This window comes from Sparus aurata, chromosome 21 (assembly GCF_900880675.1).
Source record: "Sparus aurata chromosome 21, fSpaAur1.1, whole genome shotgun sequence".
NCBI lineage: Eukaryota > Metazoa > Chordata > Actinopteri > Spariformes > Sparidae > Sparus > Sparus aurata.
The window spans coordinates 27,397,418-27,411,148 of NC_044207.1; the positions used below are offsets into that span (position 1 = coordinate 27,397,418).

The following is a 13,731-nucleotide window of genomic DNA, read 5'->3' on the forward strand; positions in this document are numbered from 1 at the left end:
CTACTTTTGTGATAATCATTATAAAAAATCAACACATTAATTACCTTCTCTAATATTTTATTAAAGAAAATGGACCTGTGTATCAGCTCTCATACTAAAACATGGCTACTCACCTACCCGCTTTCATCAAAGTGTCCACAACTTCTGTTTTAGCTTCACTGTAGAGCATCGGTATGTCTGTGTCGGTGAAGTAAAACCGAGATGGTGTTTTGTATCCTGCTCGATCGTTCTCTGGCTCGCATCTGCAACAGGTCGCAGCTTCTCTCTCAACTCTGGGTCGCATCAGGTGGTTTCTCAAATGAATTGTGTTGCCGAAGTATTGACGTTGAGTTCCACACGCCTTACAAACTGTGTAGGTCTTGTCAATTCTCCCCTCGACTTCATGGAACTCAAAATGCTGCCATACAGTAACTTTCAAAGAAGTCGGTGCCGGTCTTGTAGGCTTGGTGTTAGCCACTGCAGCCATTTGGTCACCGCTCAAACATCAAACAACTCGCACGTGTGTGTTCGGTGCTCATGCGTGTACAGCAGAGAATCAGCAGGCGCTTTCTGTAGCGCTCTGCAGCAGGCGAACTGAATGTTGCAACTAATTTCAGTTTAAAAATTCCGATTATTAACTTATCTGCATTGAGACAAAATCATTCGAGAGAGAACATTTTTCCCACCCCTAATAGGAGCTGCTACAGTGTCTCAAGGTGACTAATGAGAACACTAGTAGTAGAGACTGTTTAAAAAGTGAGTGCTGTGGACTGAGGGAGGAAGGGGAAGAGGTGTCACAGCTGCTTCGCACTGTCCTTGTTCCTCCAGCACTTAGAAAGGACACTCAATGGCTTCCGCGGCAACTCCATTTAGCTCTATTGATTTTGCAATTCTCACCCCAAGAGAGGAGGGGGCCGGAGAGGGATGAAAGGAAGCTGGCAGAGAGAGAGCGAGAGAGGACGAGGCTTCCATTTTCAGTGTCGATCGAACGCACTGAAGGAATGTCACATCTGACAAAAACCGTTACACGTCTGCGAGCGCTGACTTATTTGTGGGAGCGCAACCAAGCACACACACACATAGGATGCTTATTTTCCTTCCTCTTTTGTAGCTGCGGTAATGGTCCAGTGGATGGATCACTCCTCTCTACACACATTTATCACTCTCCACGAGTCTAGAGGGCCTATCAGTTGAATCCAGGTGTTCAAAAGGTGTTCACTCACAGTCAAACGGCGCTATAGAAATCAAGATTCACTCCTCCAACATCCTGTAAGCTAAAGATGAATCGTATGTGCATGCAAACGAAGTTGGACTAAACAGAGGAAGAGGGAGAAAAAGATACAGAAGAATTAGTTTTCAACTATCTGGACCATTTTATAATAAAGCGAGGGACCAGGATTGCCCAGTTTGGCAAGATGAAGAACCATTGTATATGGCATTGATTTAAATCCTTATAAAAGAGGTGTTATTTGCCCACAGCAGGCTCCTCAAAAAAAATCCATGTTAACAGAGGGGTGAGAGTTTAGACAAACACGCTGTAATTTTCTCAGCCGAGGCCTGAGATTTTGAAAAAGATAAGTCGAGGGGCCAAAGATTTATTTGTTTTGGCAGCTGTTCCACATCAATCCAAGATGACTGAACAATTCACAAATCACAGCGAATCAACGTCAAACTTTCCAATCTTGCCAATTACATGCTGCTCCAGACAGCTGCCGACCCCCTGCTGTTTATCATTTATATCTGAGTTCGATTATCGGCGCCGAATGTTGGAGAAGCACAAAATCGCCCTCCTATACAGCACCTGCAATTATCCGCCTTATCTGCCTGCTATAATCATGCTTGTTGTGCCCCTGTCCTGCGTTGATTAGAAGCCTTCCTTTGTTATGGGGGAGATTAATTGGGTGGTGGTGGTGGTGATGGTGGTGTTGTGGATGACGCCGTGCTGCACCTCTGCATGTTTGCAGCAGTTACCAGGAGAGATTGCCTATTCAGAGAGAGATTTAAGTTCATCTCAAACGCGAGAGACTGACTGCAAAGTACTTCCGTGCAGTTATTGGTATGCGTGGAATGCACTTAACGGTATAGAAGCGCAGCTTCTTAAGGTTGAGGCGGGAGCGACAGTGAAAAAGAGAGGTGTTTGTTTATCTCACAGGGGAGAAGTGATCTCATAATAGTTTAAAAAAAATGTCTCCTTCAAGTGATGTGCCTTTTGTTGCGCCAAAGACTCACATAAAACCATACTTTCTTTCAGTCAGCAGCACGACTTCTTCTGGCTATGCTGTGTTTACTCCTTTTCCTGTATTTATATTGTTTGCTATGAGTCACTCTGATTTTGCAAGTCATGCTATTGCAAGGACTCTGCATTCAGCATACTTTAGTGTGAAGGAGCTCAGGCTGGCAATGACGAAACGCACATTTTTTGCCTTTTTCATAAGAGCAAAACGAAAAAAAGGACGAGGAAAGGCAGAGAGCAACAGAGACGATATTGAGCATGGCCTCTAGCATGTACATTTTCATTGTGCGTGTGTGTTTATTTTATTTCTGGCTTCTATTTTGCAAATGAACTCATTTGGGAGCTCAGCTGAAGGCACTTCCTGTGTTATTCCCACCTCCTGCCTCTCACTGATTGTCTATGTCTTTGCAGTGAGTGCATGTAAGAGGCGGCACACTTAATTCCACTATCTGCTGCTTATAGACCACTCACAAGACATGCTGAGTGCACTCTAAGCAGCGCTACATACAAGCATCCAGTCAGCACGCTAATGTACTGACAGCTTGTTTTTCCCGTCTTTCCATTTTCCATTTTCTCCCCGCTCGTCCTTCTGTCTCACCACTTATCTTTGCTCTTCCTGCTCGGAGTCCTTTAGGCAAAAAAGGGGCTTTTTCAGGCTGACCCTAAATGTACAATTTAAATAATTTACTGATATGAAACTGCTGCATTAGAGCAGGTGAGACTACAGAGGAGACAGCTGGATTGAAAAAGTATTTTTTTTATAAATCCATCAATTTCAAAGCCGACCTTTGACTTGAAGTGGCAGAAACGCTTTGCATTCTTTGATTTTATCTTGTGCCTCACATCTTTCTTTGTTTAGCCTTTTCGTGTGTGTCACTGACATGAATCAGATGCTTCAGATAGCTTCCCTTTATCCACGTCACTTTGGTAAAACTTCTCAAAGCAGACCTTGATGCAATCTCACAGTCTTAACTATATTTTCCCTTACAACTTGGACAAAACTTTTTTCATTGAGACAATATTTCTTTTTAGTTGTGTTTTATGCACAGACTGTTGAGCAAATCTCTTCCCTTCCTTCTTTTGCAGTTTTTTCTTTCCTTCAGCATCCTTGTCATTCCCTCCCACCACACTGACACATAATAGGCTGGCATCAATAATGCAGTGCCACAACAGAGGCAGTAGAGAGGAGAGGAAAGGCGAGGAGTGTGAGGAGATGAAAAGGGAAAAAGAAGAGGGGTGCAGGTTAGGAAGGAGTGATGAGGTGGAAGCGTGGATAGCAGGAAAGGGAAAAAAACAGAAGAAAGTAGATAAGACAAAGGGGTGTGGAAGAGGACAGATGAGACCAACAGAGAACGGAGGAGAGGAGGATAGTGGTGCCTGAGGGCAAAGCTATCTTGTGGATGCTGCTTTCACAGAGTAAGCAATCACGACGTTTGAGAGTGGACAACAGCAAAAGAATATTGGCAGCGTAAAGAGAAAAATCATCCAGCAATCACGATCAATCATTGTACGGCTCACGTTTGCAAAAATCCTAATTATTTCAGCGCGTGGTTCTAATGCCAAAGCAAAAGATCGGTGGTCTAGATGTGGATCCCTGCTGGGCACACTGTTATATTTGGTTAGTATCCATATAAAAGTCCATATAAGTTCTCCTCCCATTCCAGACCTCTCCAGTGCATCAAAATAAACTTGACCTCATTAGAGGGCTTCTCGGCAGCCAGCGGAGCGTCCTCATTATTCTGCTTATGTCAGCAGATTTAAAATGCCCCACTGCTATCTGTGAAGGGTTTGTGTTCAGTTTTTCTCCCTAGCAGGATACACAGTAAGCCAATCCGGAGAATAACCTGAATCTTACTACCTTTATTTGGCACAAAAAAAAGAAGATTTGTGACTGCGCCGTCATTGTTAGTAGTTGGTTTTAAGGCAGAGCAGACCGCCTCTAATTGTTTCGCCTGATATGTTTTGGGTGACAGCCTGAATTCAGCTCCCCACAGCTCGACTGTATAGTATTTTCAAGGTCCAATTGGCTCTTAAGATCTCCCTTCCTCGGTGCCCGTGTATGAGATGTAATAGCCTCTTGTAAATACGCCGTGGCAGATTTCCACAAGATAGACGGGCTTATCTCCAGTGTTTTATTCTCAACAATAAAACTCTGCTATTGCACGGTGATATACTCGACAAAGGGAATGTGGCTCGGTTAGTTATCTGCACGTTGAATCTTTATAAGGATTTGAGATGGTTGCAGTCAGAGGAATTGTCAAAAAGTGTCTGGTTACTGATAGTACTGTCCCTGACCCTGTTCACACGCTTCTTAAAAACAAGAAAGTTGTCAAGTTTAGAGAATACCTGGAAGGGTACTTTTATTTTCTCCAATTTTGTTTAAATCCAGATTAATAACTGGTTGAGATTCTTGATCTAATACTTGCTTTTACCCCCTTAGTCATTAAATCTCATTGTGTTAACAATATTGTCACAGTATCCATATCAAGGTGTTTGATGAAATGTTTAATTTTGTCCTATATGTCAATATTACAGCAGGTTTAGAAACACAAAGCTGCCTCAGCAGGAGGAAAGCAATTTAGCAGAGTCTAAGAGAGAGAGTGTTGGAGTGTAAATACTTTGGCGAATGGCCTCTTTCCCATTAAGGACGTCAGACAGAAGTACAGTCCTCCTTATCTGCTATTTAAGCCAAGATAAAAATAAAGGTAGAAAATTGTGTTTATAGTTCTCCTCGTACTTTTGGAGTACCAGGATGACTGAAACACTGATTCTTCCTCTTCAGACTTGTCGTATCAGGACATAAACAGGTTAAACGAAATGTGTCAACGATGGCTCCAGCCTCTGTTATACCAGGGCAGTTGTTTTTAATGCGATCAATTCCACAAGCTTCTCCTGACATGTTAAAAAAAATGCTGTGAAAAAAGGTTAATGGTGTGTGGAGCGACAGTTTGCTCCGAACAGTGTCAACAAACAATGTGCACTCCGAGTTTCCGAGCATCTTCTGCAGTCCTCGGTTTGTTGATTCAAGGTTTTTTTCCATCCTTTACTGAGTTCAATGATCCTGCCCGTCAAGGTGGTTTGTAAGTTTGTAGATGAAATAGGGCATTTCATGTCAGTAATCCTTCTGCCATTGTCTGAAAAACAGCTGCTCTTTTTGTCTGGAGCTGAACTTCTGCTCCACTTGGCCGCAAATCTTCACTGAGCGATGAAAGGCATAAAAGATAAAGTTTTTCATCAGAGGAAATGTTGTTGCCATTTTCCACTCTTCTCTTCTGGCAGGCCATGTTTAGCGATCCATAGACAGGAAAGATAAACATTGCCTTTTCTTAGAGTTTCTCATGAATTACGGTCTCCCTCAGTTATTCAGCTAAAGTGGTTTAGTCGTTCGAAAAAAGTATAAATGTCTACGTTGGTAGCTGGAAATCAAAAGTGATCTCCATCTTCTCACTGAGTGCATCATGTCTCCCCCGTTTTAAAGTACTTTTCAAAAACATTCTGCTTTTAGTGTTAGAAAACAGCCATTTAATTCAAACTGAAGTCCAAGAAACATGTATTTTAAAGTGCATCTACTTCAGCAGAGATATGGTCTCAGTGTGTCTCAGCCTCTGCTTCTGTTTCTCTCTCTCTCTCTGTTGTGGGACTCGTCTGCTGCTTCTGTTCATCCTAAACAGGCCTGCAACCTGCTCGGGGACCGGCTCATTACAGCACTTCGGCATTCATTGTCTTGTTACACTGTTGCAGAGGAGAAATACCTTCAAGCTTCCACTGACTAATGTGCCTTCAGACAGCCATTGTGTGTACAAACACGCTTCAGCAGCAGAAAGAGTGCAGCTGATGGTATCTACTAATGATGCGTGCGCGTGCGTGCTGGCATGTGTGAGCATTTGTAAATGTGGGGCAACAATTTCTCAAGTTAAGAAAGTCAGCAGCCGAACAAACTGAGCGCTGGGTTGAACTCGGGGCTGTAGCTTTTCTTACTTAATAAATATAAACACATTCCTAGTCATCCCCAGTGCGTGTCCGCTTCCCTTTAAAGGGATATTCCGGTGTAAGTTTAATCCATGGTCTAAATCACCGTGAAACTGTGTTAGACTTTCTCTCGAGAGATCAAGTTAGCAGACCGCTAATTTACGGAGTTTTATCAACCTCAGAAAGGACCGCACGACAACAATACACTGCAGTAAATGGATCCAAATATAAACCGCCACCAAAAAGCCACAAATAATGCTCAGAACAGCACCAAACTTCAGCAACAGTACAAATAGGGTCTCAGCACATAGTCCGGGGCATCTAACCTCCGCTAGCTTAGCTGGATTTCTATTGTGAAGCTAAAAACAGATTTCAACTCTCCTCCATCAGCTTCCGGGTCGGGGAAGTCCAGACGCGACGATTACCGAGTGCGGTTAGAAATGCTCAATTCCGTTCTTTTCCCTGTCCGCTCTCGATAATAACTGTTATAAACTGGCAGGTAAGACACATATGAACTTTGATTGCTTTTCCATGGAGTCATAATCATACATTTTCATCCATGAGCCGCGGAACTCTACTGCACTCGGTAATCGACTCGTCGGGACTTCCCGTCAACAGGAAGCTGCTGCAGAAGAGTGGTAAATTTAGCCAGCTTTTCAGTAGAAATCCAGCTAAGCTAGCTGAGTTTTAATGCCCCAGACTATGTGCTGAGACCCTATTTGTACTGTTGCTGAAGTTTGGTGCTGTTCTGAGCATTATTTGTGGCTTTTTGGTGGCGATTTATATTTGGATCCATTTACTGCAGTGTATTGTTGTCGTGCGGTCGTTTCTGAGGTTGATAAAACTCCGTAAATTAGCGGTCTGCTAACTTGATATCTCGAGAGGGAGTCTAACACAGTTTCACTGTGATTTAGACCATGGATTAAATTTACACCGGAATATCCCTTTAACCTCTTCAGGCAACGTTCACCCAAAAATGTAAATATAGTCATTATCTACTCACCTCAATGCAGATGGAAAGTCGGGAGAATTTTCACAGTCTACAAAACATTTCTGGAGCTTCACAGTAAAAAAGCATTGCAGCATTCTCCTAAACAACTAAAGTAGATGAGGACTAGTTTTAAAACAAGAGCGTATAATAGCTCCATACAGCTCGAGTGGCTTAATATCCAACAGCCGCAAGGTCTCAAAATGTCTTCGAAAGATGTTATTTACACCCTTCACTGCAGCTTCAATGTTATACTGTAAGCACCCTGTCTGAAGTGGGTGCACGAGCTTGACTGTGCATCGAGGGTGTAAATATTGTCGCTCACAAATCAATTTTGGGATTCCGTGACACTTGGATTACACCAGACGAGCTGCGCGGAGCCATTTTATGTACAAATCGGCCATTATGCAATGTTGTTTTGTTGTGAAGCTCCAGAAATGTCTTGTGGACAATGAAACTTCACCCGACTTTCCAGAGATTACTTATCCTTTAATATTCATGTCGTGCAGCCTGATTATGGGTAAAGGGGAAAAGCTCCTTGTAAGGATTCTCAAACACGCAGTCACTGTACATGTGTTTGTCTTACATTATTTGCTCATGCCCTCTATTTCTGCAGCACAGTCGAGCAACAGTTATCAGACTAAAAGACACAAGCGGAGAAGAAGAATGAGGGGAGAGCACAAGATACGAGGTTGAGGGAGAAACGATCAGTCTCCCTGTTTGAGATAAATAATGTAACTCAGTTTGTTGCTGTTTTATTGTCATACTGGCGAAAACCTCATGGAGACATTTCACAGAGCTTTCCTGGATGTGAAGCTTTACAGTCTTTATCCCATGCTAGCTGCGAGGCTCTACTACTAGTCTCGTCTGCCCATTGGTCGGTCCACAGCTTTGGTCTAGATTTGAAGTAGCTCAACAAGTATCGGATGGATTGCCATGAATGTTGGCACAGATATTTATGGGTCCCAGAGGAGGAATAACAATTACTGCGATACATCACCACATGACCTGCGCGTTCGTGCGGTGACGTAGAGAGGAGGGATTGGACTGCTAACTGCAAAATGGACAGGGAGTTTAGCTAACATGACGACAACACTCGCAGCAGATTCATGATTGAAATCTCTCGATAACACTGCAATTTAATGAAATTTGGCTCTGGAAACACTGTTATAACCCCCAAAATGATAGCAGCAAAAACTCCGACACTAAACAAAGACTGCAGTGAGTAATGTCAAAGCCCGACAAGTCCAAATTATCCAGATGCCTCTTGTGATTCTACTTTTCCAGCATCTATATTTTTCAGTGACGTGCGTGGACAATCAACCTGCCAGCGGCTAAATGAAAGTGGCAATTCATTCTGCCTGTCTGGCCCAGTATACATACAAATCGTAAATCGGAGCTGATGAAACTCAAACACGCTGTCATTGCTAATAACGTATGCTTCAAATCATGTGATATCTCCATCTGTGTACAGTACAGGAATCAGGAACCAGACCAGGTTGTACTTTCACTTTATTTATGTTTTTTTAGATACTCTCTGACTTTAAATGGTGAGCCTCAGATTGATGTTTGGTCTTTAGAAGAAAGCACTCCAGTTAATAGCGTACTAACTAGTTATCTCAGTCTTTTCTGTTAGATGCGACAACCTGTGGGAGTATCTGTCTTATCAGGCCGGAAAGGGTGAGACAATACGTTCTAAATCGAACATCCCGGGAGACTCCTGGTTGCTCCTACACAGGTCTCAATCCCATTAGTATATCACAGCTTGAGTAAACTACTAATGTGTTTGTGTGTGTGTGTGTGTGGCCACTGAGCCTGAGAAAAGAACTCTAACAAAATGAAAATCCATCTAAACTTTGAATCCACCCCTGCTGTTCTGCGCTGTGCATCTCAAATTAGCAGATATTCTCCTCTTCGGCGCAGATAAATTGTTTGCTGTTAATTCAACCGAATCCTTCACAGCAGACTGATTACAGAACAACAGATGCTGTGGCCATAAGAGGAAGAACAATCAAGTGAAGACTTCCAAATCCCTTAAGACTTCACAAGTTCGGAAAGTTGCCATAGACATTAAAACTGTGAATATCACTTTGAAAGGTAGCGGACTAAAAAGAAGTTTAAGTGGTTTTAATAAGTACTTGCAGTTCTCCCTGTGATTCTGATCACAGGCACTGGTGGGTTCTATGTGTCGTTCATCCTTTCAGCCAATTCACAGCACGTAACATCTAAGACATTATACGATGTGAACAGCTTACATTCATCCTTTTCTATACCAGGCATGCTGCACTTCCAGCAAGTCACAGGGCAAACGCTGCGTTCAGGGCCAAACCTTCTGACTTAAAAACAACTTCTCAAGACAAGGTATAGTAGTATACCTTGTATAGTATAGTAGTGAGGGTAATTCTTATTCCCTCCCTCGAGAACTCACCTTGACCCTTCTCATTTATAGAACCCTTAAGCAGTTGAAGGTAAATCAAAGAGTCTCTCAGATCCGGTTATGAATTCTGCACACGATTGTGCGCGGTGCCTTTCGTCAATACCTCGAAAAGCTATTTTACACAGATGAGGGATATTCACAGACATCCACAATGGACACTTCCACTGATTTTGTTCCACCAAGGCAAAAGAGGATCCAGGGCGAAGGAAACTTTCTTTTTCTGTACCCAGCGGGGAATTTGTGGAATAGATTGCTAAGATATGTTAAAATCTTCAGAAGCTTGGGATGTTTCAGGTTGCTGCTTAAGGTTTTGTCACATGAGGATACAATGTCTGCTATTAAGGTGTTTTTCTTCATTTTACTTTCTAGGTTTTACATTGATGTAGCCTAATTATTTTGATTATGTACAGACCCAGACAAGTGTATAATCCTTGTAGCAGCTTTAAGTCTTAGATGTGGAAATCCGTCTTATCTTTCCCTTTCCGTCCCACACGAAGTGAACTCAGAGTGAACCTGACCTGACCGTTTTCTAAGAAAATATTGCTAGAATTTCACTGGTGAGTCGACCTTTTCAATTGCTGCTTTTTGTCTGAACGTGCAGGTTTTAATGATAATGACAGTAACAGATATAATGAATATAATAATGTTTTGAGCATCTATCTGTGCTCAGGTATGTTGGGACAGTGTGGGTGTTTGTTTATCTTGGTTTGAGAAGCAGGGGGATAGAAGTGAAAACAGGATGTGTCCTTGCAAGTTCTCCAAATAATCAAAGAAAGTCGGGTCTTCCACAGCCGCGTTTGTCGCTCATCCGGTGCCTTTAATGAACAGCTCATTAGACGAAAACCTCATTAGCTATCTGACGACAGGGAGCAAATGATCCAGAGATGAGGAGAGGATTTTTTTTTGTGTGTGTGTGTGTCGCTCTCATTGAAGGTAGAAAGACGGGGGAACGTTTAAGGATGCGCCTACGGTCTCGGCTGCATGATCGGAGTAAACATCATCATCTTCATAACAGCTTCCCTATGAACATAATCCTCCACGGAAAAAATGCTCCTAACCTAAATAACATCCCCCAAAAAGGAGATGTAGTAATGTTTTTTTTTTTTTTTAAGCTGTCCCATTTTCGTGTACGTGCAAACCGAGAACATTTTCTTTGCTGCGTTAAAAGTGGACGCTTCGCCAAAAGTACTGCAGCTTAATAACATATAACCTCTCTCTCCCCTTTGCAGATCTGTGACAAGGAGTGGCACTACTATGTGATTAATGTGGAGTTTCCTGCAGTGACACTATTCGTGGATGGTGTGACCTATGAACCCTACCTGGTGACGGATGACTGGCCGATCCACTCCTCAAAGATTGATACACAGCTCACTGTGGGCGCCTGCTGGCAAGGTCAGTGTGTGTGTGTGTGTGTGTGTGTGTGTGTGTGTGTGTCTTAAAATATACAGCGGCTTCAGAGTAATGCAGAAATGTTTCCACGCCATTAAAGAAGCTGAAATCAAGCAGGAAACGGGACGCAACAGCTATTACATTGTGTTGCTGGGATTGTTTACAGCTATAGTATAATCTGACAGTCGTTTTATATGCAGCAGCCTTTTTTTTCTGCATGAGGTTCTAGTTTTTATGTGCTCCGCATAAAATGAAGAAATCAGTTATCTACAGGCCTGTTTCTACAAAAGGAGCTGTATCACTACAGGAGAAACATCTTCATTTCCTTCTGTTACATAATTGGTTTACGACTGGTTATAGCTACAACCAATAAACAAACAAAGCAGTAAAAGAAATAAATAAAAAGAAATTAAAAATCACCAAGCGAGGGAATACTTCCCAGAATGTTCCAGAATCTGCGCCAAGGACCATTGATTTCATTTTTCACGGTTGATGCACAAAGTAACTTAATAGATCTGCTGTTTCACTGGAAATCCTCAAAGTTTACTAAGTATAATCGTCTGATTCCTAGTCATAAATATCTCACTACAAAAATTACCTAGGAAATAAGAAATGTAAGACTTGTTTTTAGATCATTTTCTCTTGTTCCATAGTCAGATTTTTTTTGGTAACACTTCATTTTACAGGTCCACACATTTTGTGGTAAGCAACCCCAAATTACCACAATAATTACCTCAAAATGTAATGAAAATTACTCCAATATTATTAAGTAATAATGTCTTGCTGTTTCCAGACAAGCAGTTAATAAATAGCTGCTGGTTTCTTTAATACAGTTCCCGAAAAACGTCCAAGTGTTTTCTTCATCTTCCCTTCAGCAGGCCACTAGATTGAAGTGATTTTCCTAAACTTCCCTAACTGGTTTATTGATCATAAAGGTGTAGTTGTCAGTTACTGGCAGTTTATGGTGGCTAAATATAAAAACTGTATAAATGAGTGAAAGTGGTTAGAAATGTGCCTCAGTGCAACGACCTGCAGAAGTTTGGTAGAAACTAGTTAGACAGTAAAATGTCAGAAACCAGTTAAAAGTTTTATGGAAATGTGGATGCTTGTTCGTGTTGCACTGTGTCACTTTTTAACCCCCCGAAATTATCTGCATTGGAAAATAGCAGCGTATTATTATTAAACTTTGTTGGGGTGATTTTAAATTCTTTTTGAGGTAACATTTTGTATTATATTTTGGTCATTTGGAGGTAATTTTTGAAAAAATTTTGAATATGCTGCTCGGTAATTGCCACCCACTTACCATGAAGTGTTTCTGATTTTCATTGTTACTTATTATAAAGAACGAAACACCTTGTAGTCATCAAACACATTGTTGAAGTGTTATTTTATCCAGTGTTTACAGAGAGTTTTTCCTTTCTGCATTGTCTTTCTCAGGAGCGGTTTTGTTGGAATATGAAACGGCACTTTTGTACTGAATGATACCAAACAATAACACCACAACAAAGACGGGAAGAAAATACAGCATTTTTCATGTAGACCTGTCAGAGTGCCTTGATCAGAAAGAAAAACAGTACTGCGAACAAACCAGAAAATTCATAAGAGGTTTAGTAGATTGTAGTGTCAAGACATACAATGTATTTCTTTGTTATTATGCAAAGAGGAAAAAAAACCTGTAAAACGATGACCACATATGGAGACACAGAGAAACTGCATCAACAGCAGCAGCCCAAAGATGCTGAAAATGACATTTGAAGCACACAGAGAGAAAGAGAGAGAGAGAAGGAGCTTAGGAGTCTTACTGTTAAGACAAATAAAGAGATTAAGATTTATGCCCCGGGGCTGCGAGCATTTCTTCTTTGAAATGGAGAGGCAGTAGCCCAGTGGGTATCAAACAGGAAATTCTGCGTGTCAGTTCCAGCGGCAAGGAACGAGCGCGGGTAGTGATCACATCGGTATGAATAAGAGCTACCCTGCTGCCGTGTTTATGACTTGAATAATTATACAAAAGTGCTTTACAGGAGGGCATAACGAGCCGGTCGTGATCCGTTCTGCAGCTCGCCTAAATCACGCTCGTAACACTCGCCAGCATCATTCAAAGCTCCAATCCTGATGGCTTTGGTTGCCGTTTAAATTTCTTTTCATCCCGTGCCTGATTGCAATTTTCTTTTTGTCGTCATCATTTTCCTCCTCGCTTCATACGGCCCTCTCTTTCTGCCTCTTTCCATGAATCTCTGATTGTGAGAGAAAGCCCTGAAGGAAGGATTAGCTAGAGTGAATGGAGGACAACTTTGCCAGCTATTACATCCCAATGAAGCCGCTTTAAGCTTCACTAAGCCGCAACTGATAACTTTGCAGGCCATTAGCGAGCAAGATTGCCTTTCAGCCTCTCATTTCTCCATCCCCTTTTCCCCACAATCAACAACATAATGATGAGACATGTGGAATGAAAGACATTCAGACTGTACTTTCCTGCCCTGAAAGCAAAAAGGAAGATGCGTGTTGTCGCCACACAAGGTTAACAAGAGAATGGTTTGGTGTTTGGTTGTTGGGGGTGTTTTTCTAAGCAGTTTTCTGTAGCAATAAGCTGTTTTTGGAGTTTGGATGGGCGACGTGTGTTCGCCATCTCATTGAATTTGCAACAGGAAAGTGGGTGTTCAATTTCAAAGCAACCTTCTGCAGCACAGTACACAAACACTTTGCGTAGGCATCAATAACCGAGGGTAATTTAGTTTG

At 42.0% G+C, this 13,731-nt stretch overlaps 1 protein-coding gene across 1 annotated transcript in view; it reads left to right on the top strand.

The window, feature by feature from the left end:
- The window catches only part of clstn2a (calsyntenin 2a), a 161,373-nt gene that overhangs the window by 128,053 nt on the left and 19,589 nt on the right, over positions 1-13,731 (top strand). The window contains exon 10 of the mRNA XM_030403217.1: positions 10,836-10,998. Within this exon, the coding sequence (XP_030259077.1) occupies positions 10,836-10,998 (163 nt within the window). The remainder of the gene's footprint in view (positions 1-10,835; positions 10,999-13,731) is intronic.